Consider the following 20,807-nt stretch of genomic DNA (forward strand, 5'->3'; position numbering starts at 1 on the left):
ATGCACAAAATATTGCAATAGATTTCCCCCCCTCCTCGCTTTGATTCACTCATCTCTTTTCCTATATTTTTTCCTGTTTCTTCTCTCCTGCTTCCTGCTGTCTAGAGAATTAAGGACGAAGGTTGAGGAAGAAACGACTAAGAGGAAGTTTCTTACAAAGCAAGCCAAGTTTAACGAAGGTCATTGCATTCACTGCCTGGAACCCTTTCAGTTCCTGGTGAACAGCAAGCGTCAGTGTCTGGATTGCAGTCTGTACACCTGCAAAAGCTGTAGCAAATTCAACAAAAAGGAGCTTGGCTGGGTGTGCGATTCCTGCCGAATTGCCAGGTGAGGCACTGCATGGAACCAACCTCCTGTGTGCGTGCACGTCCTGTTTCCTCTACATTATGTGGAATACCTCTTCCTTATGCAGTTACCTCTCAAATTTCCGTCACTTCCATGCAATTCCTTTTTTTGATGTCACCTTCAATTACTTATTTCCCCTGCCGTTTTCTCGTCAGACTCATACTGGATTTTCAACAGCTGTGAATAGCTACCGTTGCTTTTATACATTAGTAGACTGAGCGTCGGCCAGCGAGGTGGAGCAATTCAGTGTTAAACTTGATCCTTCTGTACCCAGTACTTTGTAAATACATTTTCTATAATGATCAGGAGTGAAACACAGACTGATTTTCTTTTTTCTTTGCTCAGCCCTGAGGACAGTTGTTATGTCCCAGCTTCCAATTATTTCAGCACAGTGCTGTAACTGAAAGCTGATGCCAGCCCAATGACCTAAGCCCCATTGTGGCAAAGTACCCGAAGAGAAGCACAATAGCAACAGGGTGCAATCGGAAACAGATATGCAGGCTCACCCAGGCACCCACAGAGAGTGCGAGGAGATACCAGTCCCAGTGGATGGCATTAAGGGATCGTACACGCAGGCACCAGGCCCACTCAGAATTACAGAGGGTTCAGTGCTGATAGAGAGACCAGAACAGAACTGGATTGCCAGCACAGAGAAAGGAAAACAGACCACAGAAGATTTGAACATGTCCAGGCATTAGAAGACATTGAAGAGCAAGAGGAATTCCTCTTGAGAAATAAAGCAGCCGTCCGAGACGCATTTAATTTCCCTGATTTCTTAGACCCATTAACCTCATTAAATTGAGGCACAATAGGTATAAAATTAGCGTAGAAGGGCAGATACATTCACTACAATGGAAGAGAGAGATCCCGTAAATCTTATGTGCATTCATTATCATTATGCTTCCACATGAAGTGGAGCTGCATATGTAGTTTTAAATATTTATCAATAGCGAATGCAAGAGATACTGAAGTTGACTCAATGCACCTGGAATCACTCTTTGCTATAGAAACAGCCTTAGGGTTACAAGAAGGTAACACACAGCATTCATTTCTCTCCAAACGATGGACTCAAAACCAGAGAGAGCAAAGCTGCTAGAGACAAAGTTGACCAGCCACGACAAGGGATCCTAGATCTAAGTTTTCTGTTTCAAGATCTGAGGAGCAGAGAGAGAACTCACCTTCCTGTACTCTTAGCTTCAGGCAGCACTGTTTGTGAGGTCTCCACTGTCTCTTTTGAGACCAGTGGAGACCATCACAGAAGCAATAGTAACTGTAATCATAGTTAGATAAATACATCCTCCTTGTGTTGAAGTTTAGAGCAGCACAGGGAAGCAGAAATAGACCAGCATCCTAAACCATCAGCTGCTCCTCCACACATATATACCAAACATGAATATGTCCTTCACAAAGTTGCAGACAGCACAGCCGAAGGTAAAGGACCAGCTAGTGTTGCAGTTGGGTACACTAAATGGGCACAAATGGTACATACCTGACACTTCAAGAGCCAGCAGCTGAATAAGTGCTGATTGTAGCTCAAACACAATCGAATGGAAACATGTCTTCAAATGTTTCTACAGCTAGTGAAGTGACAACAACATCTGAGGTGTTTTGAATTATGGAGTTAGAAGTGGATCTTCAATCATGCTTGAAAGAGGCCCAAACTATAGAGCTTCTAGTGTTGAGCAGCTTAAAGCCAAGCATCAAAAAGAGCCCAAATATTTCAAAGTCAAATTGAATTTAGAGCGGTCTAACTACCTGAAAGAGACTGCTGACCTGATGATCCAGCTGTTAGCTGTTACACAATGCTATAAACTCTCAGAGGCTGAGAAAGTAAATGTTACAGAACAAAAAAACGAAGAAAAACACAGCATAGGAACAGGCCCTTTGACCAATGAAGCCTACACCGATTCCTAATCTTTATTTTGATCTGCTACTTACTGCCCATGTGAGGTTTCTATCCCTCTGTTCGTCTCCTGTTCATGTGTGTAGCAAGATATGACTGAATGTTGCTAACGTGCCTGCTTCTACCACCTCCAATGGCCATGCATTCCAGGCACCCATCACATTCTCTCTGCCCTTCTCCTCTAAACTGACCCTCTCTCATCTTGAACCTGAGGCCTCTTTTAGTGGACCTTTTGCACCCTGGGAAAACAAAACCCTGATTATCCACCCTATCTGTGTCTTTCTTAATTTTGTAGACCTACATCAGGTTGTTCCCCCAGCCTCCGCCTTTCCCATGTAAACAATCCGAGTTTAACCAACTTCTCCTCATACCTAAAACCCTCCAGTCCCGGCAATATCCTGGTAAACCTTCCCTGTCCTCGCTGCAAAGCATCCATGGCCTTTTAGTAGGATGCCAACCAGAACTGCATGCAATATTCAAAATGTGGCCTAACTAAACTTTTAATCAGAGATAATGGGAACTGCAGATGCTGGAGAATCCAAGATAACAAAGTGTGAAGCTGGATGAAGACAGCAGGTCAAGCAGCATCTCAGGAGCACAAAAGCTGACATTTCGGGCTAGACCTTTCATCAGAGAGAAGGGTCTAGGCCCGAAATGTCAGGTTTTGTGCTCCTGAGATGCTGCTTGGCCTGCTGTGTTCATCCAGCTTCACACTTTGTTAAATAAAATTTTATACAGCTGAAGCGTAACTTTTATATTTGATGCCCTGGCCAATGAAGGCAAGCGTGCAATATGTCTTCTTGACCACCTTATCTACCTGTGGTGCCACATTCAGGGATCAGCGGAGCTGTACACCCAGATCCCTTTGTATGTCAATGCTTCTACAGGTTCTGCCATTTGTTGTATAATTTGCACCTGAATTTGATCACCTAAAATGCATCACCTCACATTAGTTCAGATTAACCTCCATCTGCCATTTCTCTACCCAACTCTGCTATCTATCCATATCCCTCTGTATCTTTTGATGATCCTCCCCACTGCAACTCTGCCAATTTTGATGCCATCCGCAAACTTACTAATCAGACCACCTATGTTTTCCTCCAGATCATTTTTATGTATTACAAACCGCAAAGGTTCCAGCATTCGTTACCACTCATTACTGATCTCCATTCCAAAAAGCACTTCCACTACTGCTGTGTCTTTTATGATCAAGCTGGTTCTGTATCCATCTAGCCAGCACATCCTGGATCCCATGAGACTCTACCTTTTGTACCAGCCTGTCTTGAAGTGCCTTATCAAATGTCTTACTAAAATCCATGTAGACAATATCCACTGCCCTTCCCTCTTCAATCATTCTTGTCACCTTCTCAAAACAACTCAATCAAGTTGGTGAGACATAATCTTCCCCATACAAACCAATGCTGCCGATCACTAACAAATCCACTTGCTTCCAAATGAATAGATCCTGTCTCTCAGTATCTTCTGTAACAGCTTCCCTGTCACTGAGGTCAGCCTCACTGGCTTGTAGTTACCTAGATTATCAGTTTCCCTTGTTAAACAAAGAAACAACAGTAGCCATTGTCTAGTCCTCTGGAACCTTGCCTGAGGTCAAAGGGGATGCAAAGATATCTGTTAATTCCCCAGCTATTTCCTCCCTTGTCTCCCACAATGATCCTAGGATAGATCCCATCTGGCCCTGGGGATGTGCCTACCTTATTACATTTCAATACACCCAAAACGTCCTCCTTCATTATGTTGACCTATCTGAGTGTATTCACACACTTGTCCCTAACCTCAGCATCCCACATGTCCCTCTGTTTGGCGAATACTAATGTAAAGTGTTCATTAAGTATTTCACCCATTTTCTGTGGCTCCACTCCCTCCTTTAGCCTTGAGTGGGCCTCGTCTTTCCCTAGCTACCCTTTGCTTCTAATACATATCTAAAATGCCTTTTAAAGAAGACTTCTAAAAACTCCTGGCAAAGACAGCCAGTGTTCTTACGCAATTGACATTCGAAAGAGATACTTGACGGAGGAAATAGTCTTTGTTTTACAGAAATATTTAGAGATCCAAGATCAATGTGAATTATATGCTGAGGAAATCTTTCTGCTACAGATAATGAATGCTGATCTTCTGCTTGAAAAAGAAGCTCTTGAGAAAGAGAGCAAAAATCTCTGTTTAGACTCTCAGAAAACTATCGTAATGAAGCTTCTTGTTACTGATGGTGATCACCTGCAGAACAAGAATGATCCTTTGAGAAAAGAATTAGAAATAGCAGGGGAAATAAACCGATTTGCCATTAATCCAGCAGACCACAATGTGACAAAGGAACTGGATTTCCTCGTACAGAAACCTATTTCTTTTGTAATGGGGATGTTTTCTGATGCAATTCTAGAAATGTTCTTGTTTGCAGAAAACTTGCCATTCCACACCACCACAACCATCATCTTCTCAGACAATAATAAGGGAGCGTTTCCCACCTATACCTCCTCCATGAGAGCTGAGAATGCTGTCAGAGATTAATGCCTCAATCAGTCTAGGCCTGGGGGGTAGCTGGAGTTGGAGTGAGAGTTCTGAGTTATGTGTTCATAGTTTGGTGTGTGTGGTTTCTCAAGTGCTCTTTGTTAGGTGTCCGTGGTTAAGCGTCCTTGATTTGTTAAGTGTTCATAGTTGTGTGTCCTGGTTACCTGTTGGTCTTCTGGTGCCCACGTTTTCTTAAGTGCTGCTGGCTAAGTGTCTGTAGTTTATTATATGCTCGTGGCCTGATAAGTGCTCTTGGTCAAATGTTGGTGGTTTGTTACATGCTCATTGTTAAGTATTCATGGTGAAAAAGCTACTGTTGAATAACTTTGGGAAATGTGGTGTAAAAGGTTAATAGCATGCTTACTCAAGAATAATTTCTGAGCATATGTGTAAGGTGCCATATCAGACTTCATGGAACTGGAGACTGAGTCTGTTAGGTTGCAGGAGATGTTTTTTCTTACTACCCCGCGTATTAGTTATTTTTGGTAAAACCCTGTTAATATTCACTTACAAGAACATAGAGTTGCTGTTACTGCTGTCAGCAACCATGATGTTTTCCTCCTTTGGCTGTCTGCACCATCCACTGTTTTCAGGCCCGAGACATGCCCTACAAAAAGGCTCCCCCATTCCACATATGACTCAAGCTCCTCTGCAGCAACTTTATCATGAAGGTCTTGACAAGAGCCGTAGAACCACAATTATTACACATGCAATTGGCCTGCGAGCAAATTTTTACTGCTTACACAGAGAGATCCATACCCTAGACTTTACCCCTTCTTAATGCTAGTGTGCTGTGTGCAGTTAAAAGGCATAGCCACTAGCTCTTGGGACCTGGAGGCCCTCTCGGGTGGAGAAAAGGATAGAAGGGAAGGAGGAAAGGACATTATCATCAGCAGTGCAAAAACAAAGCTAATCATCCTTGTGCAGTAGCTCACGTTTTTCCTGCGGGTGGCCTTACATGGTCTGTTGCTGTACACAAGTACAGATCCAGTGACTGCACTGCAGCTGAGGGAAGGCCACTGACTTTCACTTGGGGCAGCTGCAACTAGTCCTCCAAGGACCCTGGGTATTGAGAACCTGGCATCAGACTGGACTGTCTCAACATGGTTGGCAGCAATTCGGGTGGCTGAGAGACAACAGCAAGGGCACTGACAGAGCAGCAGCGGTGGGCATGATTCACAGAGTGGACCACATTTGTGCATCACAGTGCCGTTGCTGCTGTTGTGGGGCAGACCCTCCCGAATCCTTGCCACCCAAGCAATTCCGACAGGAGCACGGATTGCTGGCCTGCTGAGAGAGCCTGCCTGCCTGGTTGAGCGCTGTGATTTACATCCACGTGGGCAGCATGTCACAGGTTGTGAGCCTCATGCCAGCAGCCATGATCTTCGCCTGCATCCATTGCAGCATCGATTATTGGAGACCTCTGTTTCGACTGCCGTGGAATCTGAGACAGCAGGCAGTCGTGCTCACACATCCTGCCATGGAGGTGCTCATCACTTCCATGGTGAAACAGATAGATAGTCTCCAGGCTCTGCATGATGACCTATGCCATGATGCAACTAGACACCTGCTCTTTTCTAGCCAGTGACTGTCAGCTAGGTGGCACTCCTGCCAATGAACGTCTCACTGCCACCTTTTCCTATGGATCACTTCTGCAGTGCCTTTGCCTGATTCCCTGCAGCAGGGCTGATGTGAACCCTCACCCTCCTGCGTAAGCTCACCCATCTCATGTCCTGGTCACTGTCCACCCATGCCCTGTCATTTACAACATGCAGAGCCTGTCTCTGAACTGCCTGTTAACATTTGTATAGTGCCACTCTCTTTTTCTTACTGCGCTCATCCTCCTTTCACCCTTCCACTTGCCTCAATAGAGGCCATAAGACCATCAGTTCATGGAATCATTGAATCCCCACAGTGTGGAAACAGGCCCTTCAGCCCATCAAGTCTCTCTGGGCATCCCACCCAGACCCATCCCTCATAAACCACCTAATCGACACATCCCTAACACTACGGGCAATTTAGCATGGCCAATCCACCGAGTCTGCACATCTTTAGACTGTGGGAGGAAACCGGAGCACCCGTAGGAAACCCACGCAGACACGGGGAGAATGTGCAAACTCCACACAGACAGTCACCTGAGGCTGGAATCGAACCCATGTTCCTGGTGCTGTGAGGTAGCAGTGCTAACCATTGAGCCACCGTGCCACCCTGAAGTTTTTGACTGTCTAAAAGAATATGTGGAGAGCAGGTTGTGGGGTACTGTTTTGGATGGTGGTGGGGGGCGTGGGGTAGCAATAAACAGGAAATCAGAAGACCCACAGTCACTCTGTCTCCTGTTTTCATGTCATGGCGCCATTTGCGAGAAGGTGAGAAGTGAGCAGGGCAGATAGTTAGACAGCATCTTAACAGCATCCAAGATGGCTTCTGCTGCATATGATACCACTGCCATCTGAGCCCTGCTGTCGCTGACCCAAAGATCACCACCTCAAAGGCATTAATGGAATGCATTCATCCTGGACCTCTGGTTTTCCTGCTTGTGGCACCTGCTCCTGTAGTAGAGAGCAGACTACCTTCAACTGAGTGAGATTTCTTGCATGCTGCCTGCCACAGATGGGTGGTTGACAAAATTTAGAGGCAATAATAGGTGTGTACCTTCAAAAACGTGTGTGGCATGAGGTGCAGTGCAAGGACATTCGGGTGTAACCCGGGTGTTGCTTGGTGAGGGACGGAGGTATGAAACATTGAGCACTGCGAGAGGTCTGCATTGGGTCGGGGGTGAGGATGCTGTTGGGGAAGTAATGGCAGTGCAGCATATAACCTGCTGGTTGATATGGTCCAGATGGCATCATTAAATTCGGTATCCCCTTCATTCCTTGATGAGACGTAGCTTTGCTGTCCAGAAGCTTGCAGTGCTTTGCAGCAGCATCTCCTTTCTAGGGTGTGCAGCTTCAAATAGAAATATCTGCAGAATGTTACCTGGCACTCTGTGGAATGTACAGAGAAGATCTGGACCAAAATGCACACCGAGAATGTGTGGGACGTAGGCCTACTGATATCACAATTTTGAAAAAAAACAATAGAGCAGTTTTCTGTTTCAAATTGGCACGGGCATCCCACAAACTAGAGCCTTTACACAGTTGTACTTTTTGTGCTCGTATAACTTTATCCTATAAGAACGGAAATCCAACTGTAATTTAATACTTTGTTCCAGCTTTGAGTCAAGCGCTGTCACCCTAACAATGATGAGATGATAAGGAATAGGAAGAGGAGCTAGCCATTCAACACATCAAACCTTGCTTTGCCTTTCAATAAGTTAATGGCTGATCTGATTGAAGCTTTAATTCCAGGTTTTCCTCCTGTCCCTTTTGAATCCTCTGTAGTTCGAAAGCTGTTTAGCTCGGACTTGGCCTCTTATTTAGAAACTGTGCTCCTTACTTCTAGATTCTGTCCCATAAAGACCAACATCGATCCTGTAAAATCTTAACTCTTTTAATAAGTTCAATCACTTATTCTTCTAAACTTGATTTTTACATCCAACCAGCTCAATTTTTCATCATTCCAGGAGTCAGCCTTCTCTAAATGGCTTACAATGCAAGTATATCCCTCTTTAAGACGGCCAACACTGTGCACGGTCTCACCACTGCTCTGTATATTTGTAACAATTTTGTTCTACTGCTAAATTCCATTCCCCTTGCAATAATGACAAACATTCTGTTTGACTTCCCAATTATGTTCACATCTGAATGCTAACCTTTTGTGATTCATACACCAGGACTCCCAGACCCCTCTGTCCATTTCAATAATATCCTGCTCTTCTATTCTTTGTGCACAACAGATAACCTTGTTTTACCATACGGCTTCACAATTAATTTGCTACTCTGCAAGCTGGCTCAAGTTCTGTTTATTTACCTGTAAGTCTAAATAGTGATTAGCAGTGAGCAACTAAAGGAGATGTTGTTGCATTCACACCTGATCTGTGCATCATCCAACACTGTCACAACTAAACATTGCAGTGGGGAGCTGGAACTCAAATATAGCACACGCCTGATTTTCTGCCAAGGCATAGGAAGTGGTTGGAAAATCTAGCACTGTGTCAAGGCTAAAGCTACTTTGAAACACTTAGATGGAAATCCGCACATCTGCTGAAATGGAGCTTGAACCTGACGCCCCTTAGCTGTTCCAAGTTCCTCTGCTGTTTGGTATTTGTGAGTTTATGTTGCTGTTCAGCAGCTGGAAGCCAGCCTGGACAGTGCCTTTTTATTTTATTTCTGACAGTACATTGCCAAAATGCAAACTGGAGTTCAACAAGGCTTTCTCTCAGCAGAGAGGGACCACTCTCTCCGTGACTACCTTGTCCTCTCCACACTCCACTCCAGCCCCACCACACCTGGCACTTTTCCCTGCAACCGCAGGAAGTGCTACACCTGCCCCTGTGCCTCCTCACTCACCCCCATCCCAGGCCCCAAGAAGACTTTCCACATCAAGCAGATGTTCACCTGCACTTCAGCCAATGTGGTGTGCTGTATCCGCTGTTCCCGTTGTGGCCTCCTCTACATCGGGGAAACCAAGCGGAGGCTTGGGGACCAGTTTGCAGAACACCTACGCTCAGTTCATAATAAACAACTGCACGTCCCAGTCACGAACTATTTCAACTCTCCCTCCAATTCCTCAGGTGACGTGTGCATCCTCGGCCTACTGCAGTACCACAGCGATGCCGCTCGAAGGTTGCAGGAACACGCCTCATATTTCACTTGGGAACCCTGCAGCCCAATGGTATCAATGTGGACTTTACAAGCTTCAAAATATTCCCAACCACATCCCAAAACCAGCCCAGCTAGTCCCTGCCTCCCTAACCTGTCCTTCCTCCCATCTGTCCCCATCTCCTACCTCATCCTGCTCCCTTGACCTGTCCGTCCTCCCTGGACTGACCTATCCCCTCCCTAACTCCCCCCCCCCCCCCCCCCCACACTCACCTTTACTGGCTCCATCCCTGCCTCTTCGACCTGTCCATCTCCTCTCCACCTGTCTTCTCCTCTATCCATCTGCTATCCACCTCCCCCCTCTCCCTATTTATTTCAGAACTACCTTCCCTTCCCTTATTTCTGAAGAAGAGTCTCGGCCCTAAATGTCAGCTTTCCTGCTCCTCTGATGCTGCTTGGCCTGCTGTGTTCATCCAGCTCTACACCTTGTTATCTCAGATTCTCTGGCATCTGTAGTTCCTACTGCCTTCATTCAGCATTGCCTATCTGTATTCCATTTATACTGAAAATACCAAGATGTTTCAGATGATTAGCTGTAATGAGTAGAATTATAGCCATCCAGGAGTGAAAAAGTATTCCAATCAATTTTATTATGTGTACAAATTTCACTGTAGTTTCCCAGTTGTCTTGAAGGTGAAGGTTCAGCTGCCAACATACAACACGTCACCATTATTTAAAAGAGTAGGTGGGAGAAGAATATAAATCTAAAGTTGATAGTTCAGCCAAATGATTGTTGATGCATTTGTACTTTTTGCTTGAGAGTTTCTTGCATGTTGTTTGTTCACTTCTCTTATTAAAACAGCTCCCACTGCCTGTGATTTGCAATCGATCTGCCCAGTGGAACTTCAGCTGATAGCACTTGCGTCCTCTGCAGAGTTTATGTCCTGGAGACATTTACAATGCAGATGTAAATGTCAGTGCTTTGATGCTGGTCACGTCCTAGTCCTAAAGTGATTGAAACAGCGTGGAATTTCTTTTGTGTGTGCAATCAAGATACCAGACTGGAAATTACAGTCATTTTGCCAATGTATGCACTCAGATTTTCTGACATATATTCTAAAATCGTGTAACTAAGGAGCAACCTGCACAAGCAGATGGAACTTGAAGGAAACACCAGACAGACAACATATATTACCTGTGGGAAAATCTGCAGTTCATGCTACTTAGGCACATTGATAGACATATAGTCATAGACGTTTTTAGATTATTTTTCTGATGCATTAATAGAAGCAGATAGTACAAGATAGTTCTTAGCAAGGAGAAATAAAATGCTCTTCAAGAACAAAACATCAAAAACATGGCTCTTTACAGCTGCAGTTATGCAATTTTGAATCAACATCCTGCACAGACTTTACCTGAATTTGACCCATTTTGATGAGCGAAAATGCATCTGTACAACGATCAATAAATTAGTTTAAACAATGAGGACATTTGTGTCATGTTTATTGATGTTTTTATTTTCTGACGTTTCCTCTTGCCATTGGTTGAAATGTAAAGAAGGTAAACCCCCCCAACAATGAATATTTCTTGGTAAATAATGAAACAAAAGTCATGTATAACTTTTGTCATATTATGGTAATACATTGCGCAGCACAGCGTGCCATCAAACACACTAGGCTGTGCTCTGAATCAATAAAACATCATTACTAACCTCATCAATAAAAAATTAAAAATGAGTTTGGGATAATTCTCTGCAACCAGCTTGTAAGCGTTGCAATGCAGCTGTAAAAGAGGTCGCAATATCCTAATTGGAAATTTGTAAGTTTGACCTTCTCACTGGACATGTGGGATATACAGAAATCCCTATACGTATATATCAATAACACTGCTCAACATTCACAGAGCTTGATCACCATCTTCTGGTAGAGGGAAGTGTTGGGACACTCTGTGAACCAACATGGTGACTTCACTTTCTAATCAGTTACCTTTTTTTGCAAGAATTCTATTATCCTGTAATTTTTTTATCATTTGCAAATGTTTTTCTTGTTTTCAGTTTAATTACTGATGATAATCTTCATTCCTGTGCGTATTATTTCTTGCCTTTCTTAAGCTCCCACCACTCTGCCTCGTATGTTCATTCTCTTCCTCGTTTAGTTCTCTCAGTCTCCAGCACACACTGTTCTCATGTAAAGAACTGTGAACCTCCATGCCGCCCTCAACATATTCTTCCACCTAAAATCTATTCATTTCTTAATCACTAAGCCTTTATCTGCTTGTGTGTTCTCTGCTTGGTTTAAATTCATAGTGGACCTGCATGCTGGACGAAGTGCTCTTAGATTATAAACCTTGGTCTTTCTAACCCTAACATTTTGTACAGGTTATCACGCTTTCCCATCATCCCTATGGGTCATCAGGGAGATGAGGCAAATAGCCTATCATCTCTCCAGAGATTGTTTTGATTACCAGCAGCCTTAAAGTTACACAATGAGATCAGGGCACCTACCACAAAAGTCAGGGGCTGCACTTTTAAAATGAAATGTTAACTTCGCCAGTGCCCTCGATTCTCTTTCTTTAAATGGACTTCAGCCAATTATCCCATGGGTTTTGCTGTTGTTTTTGTAACTAGCTAAATGAGTTATCTGGTTTATAGGCCAGTTGGCACTTGAACATCAGTTAATAAAATTCTAGATCCTTTTGAGAACAATGCATATGTTATTCTTTAAAGCGTATCAAGTATCAAAGATCCAGCATCAAGCCATGTGTCAGAAATCAGTTGCTCACATTCTGCCTGCTTGGAAAAATATATAGAATTGATTTTAAAACATTGTTTAACTATTTGTTGAGATAATTTGGAACTCCTTAAAGGAAAATTGTTTAATGGTGGAACTACCTTTTGATTTGAATCTGTTGCCTAGAAGAGAGGCAGCTGTTAGGCTGAAAGTCCCTAATGGGTTCTTTAAGGTCTAATCAAAATGAATACAAGAAGATGTGCACATTAATATCAAGTGAATTAACCCTTAACAATTAAGTATTAATGATCTGGTTTGGAGAGATCATTTTTGAGCTAACACAAATAAGCATATATATGTATATGATATATATTAAAGTTTGTATTGAGGTGATCACAATATGTAAAGGAAGAATGGCAAAGGACCTGAGAGGGTGGGAGGAAAAGTACTGGAGATCTGTGAGTGATTTGATCAGTGCTGCTGAGTACAGTCTACACTGCCACTAATACTTTATGAGGTGTTATATCAACTTTGCGCCATCAGCTGAATATGAAAGCCTACAAAATAGAAGTTGGAATAGGCCATTCAGTCCATCAAGCTTATTATGCCATTCCATAAGATCATAGCTGAACTCCACTTTACTCCTTTTTCCTGTCTGTGCCCTACCACTCCCCCGCTCCCATCAAATCCCTTGTCAATCAATTATGTAACCATCTCAGCCTTGAATGCATTCAATAACCCAGCCTCCACTGCTACTTGTGGAAGAGAATTCCAAACATTCCAAGAGAAGAGCATTTACCCTTGTCAAGGACAGATGATGGCCCAGTGATATTATCACTGACTGTTGATCCAGAGAGCTAGGTAAAGTGCTGGGGATCCGGATTTAAACCCTCCACAGCAGATGGTGTGAATTTGAATTTTTACTGAATTTGAATTCAGTAAAAAGTCTAGAATCAAGAGTTTAATGATGACCACAAATCCATTGCTGATTACCAGGAGAAGCCCATCTGGCTCACTAATATCCTTTAGGGAAGGAAACTATGATCCTTACCTGGTCTGGCCTACATGTGTCTCCAGACCCATGGCAACATAGTTGACCCTTAACGATTATGGGTGGGCAATAAATGCTGTTGTAGCTGGTGATGCATTCATCCTGTGAATGAATTTTTAAAAACTTGTTTCGATAAGGCCACGTCTCATTTGTCAAAACACCAAGGGACATCGACCAGGTGAACATTCTGTAACCTGCTTTCAGTGCAAGTAAAATGATTATAATTGTACGCAATTTTATAGATGCAGCCTTACCACTGTACTGTAAAGTTGTGCTTCCTTCCTATTCCATCCCACTTGCAATAAAGGCCAACATTTTGTCTTCCTGCATTCTTGCTGTACCTGCATGTTAATCTTTTGTGATTCATGTACAAAGATCCCTTTGCCACATGGGCATACTGCAGTCTTTCTCCAATTAAATAATAATCTGCCTTTCTATTCTTCCTGCCAAATGGATGACGTAACATTTTACCTCATTATACTCTATCTTCAAAGTTTTACCCACAGACTTAATGGATCTACTTCTCTTTGTGAGCTCCTCACAACTTGCTTTCCTACCAATCTTTGTGTTGTCACCCAGTTTGGCTACAGTATGTTTGATGCCTTCATTCAAGTTCATCCATTATTGAGGCCAAGTGGGTAGGGATCAGGTAAGTGATACACCATTCAGTATAGGTCAGGGTAAGCAAGAGAAATCAGGTTTAGGGAAGGGTGGGTATAGGGCCTAGGGGAAATTATAGATATGGGGATTAGGAGAGTCAGGTCTAGCTGCAGAAGGGGAGCAGGGGAAATAAGGGAGATTGGTGGGAAAGGGCAGTCAGCATCTTTGTGATCTGGGCCAGAGTAAGACGGGTGGGCATTGGGTGTCCAGGGCATAATTGGGCCAGGATCCGATGGGTGTAAGTGATCTGGGAAGGTGTGGTTGGAGGTTTGCGAGCTTAGTATTGGGTCAGTTGAGTAATTTCTTAGGAGTTAGACTATGTGTTTAATACTGTACCTTTCCTGAGTAACTGTTTAATTTCATCAGAATCATGCAGTTTAAATGTAGACTTTCTGAGCGTTCCAAGTGGAGAGGAATTGCTGGGCGGAATCTCAAATTTTCCAGGCAGTTCTTTTGGAGCCTGCTCCAATTGGGGATCCCGCACGGTCTCTGTGCGCAACTCCCATCTACACTTGAATAATGACCATCCACACAGCAGATTCTGGACCAGTATGCTCAACTGTAACCTGCTAATCTGGGGAAGTGACAGTTGAGCTAACTAGCTAAATCAATGTACAGTTCTTGTAATTTTGTCCTGGTTATGTCATAAAAGCTGTGTGTTTATTCTTTCATGGAAATCAGGAAGTACCTGGACGATTACAAAAAAGGAAGGGTGTACAGCGATATGGATCCTGTAAGTGAGGACAGCTTTAGTATGGAAGAGTAAAATGTATCAGCACAGAGAGGAGGGCCGAAGTGTCTGTTACTGTGCTATGTTGTTCTTTGTTCTGGAATTTAAAATGGTAGAGAGTGGGTGGTATATATGGATGAAGAGATAAAGAACCAAACAGGGAGGGGCTGAGAAAGGATTAGGTAAAGTGGTGAGGTCAGATAAAATTTAACCTTGAGGTAGATAAGGAAAAAGAAGGATATTTTGAAAAATCTGGTGCTTTTTCATGTGTAGGAAATTGACGTTGATAAGAGATAGGGCATTATCATTGCTTGTGTCTGTAACTCTTTTTGTCAAGAAGCATTGCTGCTAAAGTTTACACTATTGGTTTCAATTGCTTGCCTGTATACTTTTCAGGATTGTAAATACTGGGTCACTCGATTGGTTTTACAACCATGTGAGGTCTCGTTTCAAAAGTTTTGGAAGTGCAAAGGTGATGCAGTCTTTATGCAGAAGACTTCAGTCTGGAGAAAAGCACTCCCTACGAAACTTAGGTATGCAGTTTCCTTCTTTCCAGTTGTGTTCTTACTGACTTTTTAACCTAAAGTTACAGTCCAAGTGCTTGAAAATATGTAATTTCTAATTAAGAGAAGTGGTGATATGTTGAATATGCCACAGCACTAACCGGTCAAGGTTACACAGGAGCTGCTGTGAAGATAAGACACATGCGCCTGTGCGCGCACGCAACACACGCGCACACACGCATGCACACAGAAAGACACAGACGCCCACACTCTGTCCACCCTCTCCCAATCCATGTCCCATATTAGTTGTAAGTGTATTGAGGGAGAGCTTTTCCAAAGGCAGATACAGAGAAGGTAGGCTCAGGAGGGGAAGGGTGGACCCCCTCATGGCAGTCTGACACACAAGGTAAAGTCGCACAGGGTCAGAGGTCAACTTGGAAGATGGATAAAAAAAACTGGCTCGGTCTTAGAAGACAGAGGGTAGCAGTGGAAGGGTGCATTTCTGAATAGAGGGCTGTGACTAGTGGCGTTCCTCAGGGATCAGTGTTGAGACCTTTGCTGTTTGTAATATATATAAATAATTTGGTGGAAAATGTAACTGGCTTGATTAGAAAGTTTGTGGATGACACAGAAAGGTTGGTGGAATTGCAAATAGCAATGAGGACTGCCAGAGGATACAGCAGAATATAGATCAGTTGGTGACTTGTGCAGAGAGATGGCTGATGGAGTTTAATCTGGAAAAATGTGAGGTAGAGCATTTTGGATGGTCTAATCCAAACAGAAAATAAACTGTAAATGGCAGAACCCTTTACAGTAATGATAGGCAGAGGGATCTGGGTGTACAAGTACACAGGTCACTGAAAGTGGCAATGCAGCTTTAGAAGGTAGTCAGCAAGGCATAGGGCATGTTTACCTTCATCGGCCAGCGCACTGAGTTTAAAACTTGCCAGGAAATGTTGCAGTTTTATAGAACCCTAGTTTGGCTGCATTTGGAATATGGTGTTCAGTTCTGATTGCCACACTAACAGAAGGATGTGGTGGCTTTAGAGAGGGTACAGAAAAGATTTAACAGGATGTTGCCTGGTATGGAGGGCATTAGTTATAAAGGGAGGTTGTAGAAACTTGGATTGTTCTCACTGGAACAACAGACATTGATGTGCTATCTAATAGAGGTCTGCAAGATTATGAAGGGCATGGACAGAGTGGTAGAGTCAGGTACGAGGGGGCATAAGTTTAAGGTACGAGCGGTAAGGTTTAAAGGTGATATATGAGGCACTTCTTTTACACTGAGTGTGGTGGGTGCATGGAACTCACTGTTGGGGGAGGTAGTGGAAGCAGTTACAATAGGGACTTTGAAAGAGAGTCCAGACAAATACTTGGGAAGAGAGGGATACAGTCCCTGGAAGCATAGGGAGTTTTAGTTGTGATGGGCAGCATGTCGTTGCAGGTTTGGAGGGCTGATGGGCCTGTTCCTGTGCTGCAATTTTCTTTGCTCTTTGTTTTTTTGGGTGGTAGGATATTATTAGGAAGAGCAATACAAGGAAGTGAACAAAACAGCCTTACATATGATTGATACAATGGGATGAACAAAGTTTCCTAAGCTGAAAAGTTGATCAGGATCATGGGTTGGGAAAATTAGAATAGTTGAATTTGGAGCAGAAGTAGGCTGTTTGGAAAGCTTGAGTCTGCCCTTTCGTTTGATAAGATCACAACTGATCTTACTGTAGTCTCAACTGTATGCTCCTCGCTATCTTCTGTACTGGATAACTCCCTTGTCAATAAAGAATTAATCTAACTCAGCCTTAAGAAATATTCACTGATTGCCACTATTACTTTGGAAAGAGAATCCCACAGACTATTAACTCTGAGTGAAAATAAATTATCCTCATTTCTGCCCCAAATGGAATCCCCTTATTTTTAAACTATGTCCTCAAATTCCAGTCTCTCTCGTAATGGTAATCATCCTCTCAGCATTCACCACATCAAGTCACCTCTGGATTTTATATGCCTGTCATTCTTCTAAACATAAATGGTTACCTAACTTGTTGAACTTCTCTTCATAAGTCCTTTGTCTAAGGATTTATTCAAGCAAACTTTCTATGGACTGTTCCTAATATTTACTTTTTTTTTCAAATTGGGAATGAAATTGTCCTCCATTCTCCAGATGTCGTCTTACCAATATTCTGTAGTAAAACAACCTATTTTTACAGTCTATTCCTCTTGAAATAAATGATTGCATTCAATTTGCTTTCTTAATCACTTGCTGTGCCTACTTACTCGTGTTTTGTGATTAGGGGTGGTGCACAGCACCAGGGACCCAGGTTTGATGCTTCCCTCGGGTGAATGCCTGTGTGGAGTTTACACGGTCTCCCAAGTCTCTGTGGGTTTCCTCCGGGTGCTCCGGTTTCCTCCCACAGTCCAAAGATGTGCAGGCTAGGTGGGTAAGCCCTGGGAAATACAGGGATAGAGAAGGAGGGTGGGATGAGGTGGATGTTCTTTGGAGGATCGATGTGGACTTAATGGGCCTGTTGGGATTCTCTTTACACAGTACCAAGTTCTCTCTTTATCACCCTGTTCTGAAATCTGTTTTCATTTAACAATATTTTGTTTTTCAATTTTCTTACCAAAGTGGACTTGTTTGCATTTTCCCACATTATGTTCAATTGGCCAATTATTAGCCCACTCACTTAACTTATCCATTTGCAGACACCTTATATCCTCTTCTTCACATACTTTCCGACTCAGCTTTGTGTCAACAGCAAATTTAACAATCATGTACTCGTCTCTTCATCCAAGTCATTGACATTGATTGTAAATAATAGAGGCCACAGCACTGATTCCTGTGCCATTCTAGCAGTTGGATCTTGCCAAGCTGAAAAATTAATGTACCTCTACTCTGTACTTCCTGTCAGCAAACCAATCTCTCTTCATTCTAATCTGTTATCCACAGCACCATGAGCTCGCATTATATGGAGTCAACTTTCATTTTTCATTTTATTAAATTTTACAAATCAAAGAGTACCACATTAGCAAATCCCCTTTTATCTAGTCTGCTAGTTACTTACATAAAGAACTTTAGTAAATGAGCTAAACATGACTTCCCTTTCACAAAACCATGTTAATTTTGCTTGGTTGCATTAAGATTTCTGAAGAGTCCTGTTATAAACTCCTTAGCAATAACATCGCATTTTCTTGTGACAGATGTTAGATTAACTAGTCTGTCCTGCTCTTCACCTCACTAAACGTCTATTATAGAAGAGTCACATTTGCTAATTTCCAATGTTTTTGAACCTTTCCAGAATCAATGGAATTTTGGAACATTGTACCCAATCCATCTACCCAGTTTTACAGTCCTTCTTTTAAAAGACAACTGGACAAATTACACCAGGTCCTGCTGACTTGTCAGCCTTTAGTTCTAATAGTTTTCCCAGTACATTTTACTTGCAATTGTTTTATGTTTATTGTGCCCCTTGACCTCTTAATTTACTTGCATTTGAAGAATGGCTTTCCTGTCTTCTACAGTGAAGACAAGACACAAAATATCTGTTCAATATTTTTCTGTCTGCTGGGAGATACAGCCACTCCTTCCAGTCCTAGCTGCCCCTCCTCATTGTGACTCCTGTCCCTGGACACTGTCCCGCCCACTCCTCTTTCCCCACAATATTGCTCACCTTGCTCCTAGATTCTCTAGTGTACTAATCTATCAGGAGCTAATGTACTCTCCTGTGTAGTGCTAAGGGCAGAAGCTGCTGGCTTCTGATTGGTTGGAAGCATTTCCTGGGTAGGACTTCCATGCCTGTTGCCCTAATTTCAGCAGAAGACCCTCCAGTGTCCTTGGAGCTGCCTCATTAGTGAACAGTCTGGCAGGACTGACTTAGAAGATGCATTATGAGTATCTGTCCAGCTTTGAAGCCACCAGTAGAAGATTTTGCCCTTGTTGTCTAGAGAAGCCATGTTCATTTAGTTATGCTTTTCATTTTATATCCAGTCACATCATCTGTTTTTATATTTCTTGCTATCTTTTTCTCTTACTTTAATTTCCTTTTTTTAGTCATTCTTTGCTGGTTTTTAAATTCTGCCCAATCTCCTGATCTACCAATAATCTGCACAAAATCATACATTATATCTTTTATTTCCATATTTACCCACAGATGGTGTACCCTTATAATAGTTTTTCTCCTTGGAAAGTAACTTTTCTGAAAGTTATGAAATGTCTTCTGATATCTTTGTCACTGCATCTCTGATGTTCTAACCTCTCCTCTAATTTCCCAGCTAGCTGTCTTGATAATCTTTTAGTTGCCTTAGTTTAAAACTTTAGCTTTCGGCCCACTCATCCCTACTTTAAAATGAATGTAAAATTCAGTCATATTATAGTCACTTCTCCATACATACTCCTTTACTAAAGCTAAGTAATCATTCCCAACACTTTGCACGCAGCCAGGTCTGGAATAGCCAGCTCTCTTTCTGGTTGTACAATCTGCAACTGTAAGAAATTGACCCAAAAATAGTCTATGAGCTTATCTTCTAGATGATCTTTAATCTGATTTTTCCAGTCTGTGTTTAAATTTAAATCACCCATGATTGTTGCCTCACATTTCTTAAAAGCTCCTATTACTTCCCCTGTCTATACCTTCCGACAGAGTGGTCACTGTTAGTCAGCCTACAAACTGTTCTTACAAACAACTTCTTAGCTTTGCTATTTTTCATCTCCGCATTAAACTGATGCTACATTTCGAGGATTAAAGCTAGAAACATTTCTCACACTCTGGCACTATTTTCATCTTTAGTTAACACAACAATCCAACCACCTTTCCCTCACTCCTTTCCTTCCACATTACAAATTGACCTTAATATTTAGCTGTTATAATGTAGATCAGCTCTCGTCACCTTATGTCACTTTCAGTACGTGACATCTCTGTAATAGCACTCAGATCAGAAAAATGTATTTGTCCTGGAGCTGACAGTGCATCTAATTTTGTTTTGTTTGCCATGGGCATTAACTCCGATGCACAATGGCATCTTCCTGACCCATTTACTGGATAGGGCACCTGGAATGAGATCAAGATGCCTGAGCTTCCTCTCAGCTATCCAGCAAACATGTGCATCAAAGACTGGGGGCAATAGATTGAAGCTGCCACATACATGCAGCAGATTGTGATTATTCTTCTGGACCTGCCCCTGCAAGCAGCCATGCAACACACACTGGAGCCGCAACATTAGACCTGACTTGGGGGCAGAGTCCTGTGCCCTTCATTGCAGGCTGAGCGTGATCTTTGGGACCTGAGCCAGATACTGCCCAGCCTGCTTACACAGCTCAGTCAAGCCTATTAATGGCACACTCCAAGAGCTCATTGTATATACTGGGATCAGCAGTTCACCAAGTGTCAGAAACCACAGCTTCCTCCACTTGCAGCCTGTGTCAATGTGATGCTCACCAAATTACACCCCAATGTTATACTCTGTACATGGATTGGGAATGGCACCAGGAAGCTGCGTAAAAAAATCTAAAGATTTGACAGTGAAGGGAGCCATCACCCTTACTCAAGGTTTTATTCAGATCATGGTTCTTGAGGTGCAGCTAGGAGTAGCAGCTTATATGCTTGCTCAGGAGAGAATAGTAAATATGTGATCTCCTCTTCATCATCGGCAAGTTCTCTGTGCCC

At 42.8% G+C, this 20,807-nt stretch overlaps 1 protein-coding gene across 2 annotated transcripts in view; it reads left to right on the forward strand.

Moving 5' to 3' along the window:
• Nucleotides 1-20,807, forward strand: part of mlphb (melanophilin b) — a 120,627-nt gene that overhangs the window by 34,402 nt on the left and 65,418 nt on the right. For both annotated transcript variants that reach the window (XM_059647120.1, XM_059647121.1), the window contains exons 4-5: nt 106-327; nt 15,038-15,174. In XM_059647120.1, the coding sequence (XP_059503103.1) occupies nt 106-327; nt 15,038-15,174 (359 nt within the window). The remainder of the gene's footprint in view (nt 1-105; nt 328-15,037; nt 15,175-20,807) is intronic.

Source organism: Stegostoma tigrinum, chromosome 7 (assembly GCF_030684315.1).
Source record: "Stegostoma tigrinum isolate sSteTig4 chromosome 7, sSteTig4.hap1, whole genome shotgun sequence".
NCBI classification, from domain to species: domain Eukaryota; kingdom Metazoa; phylum Chordata; class Chondrichthyes; order Orectolobiformes; family Stegostomatidae; genus Stegostoma; species Stegostoma tigrinum.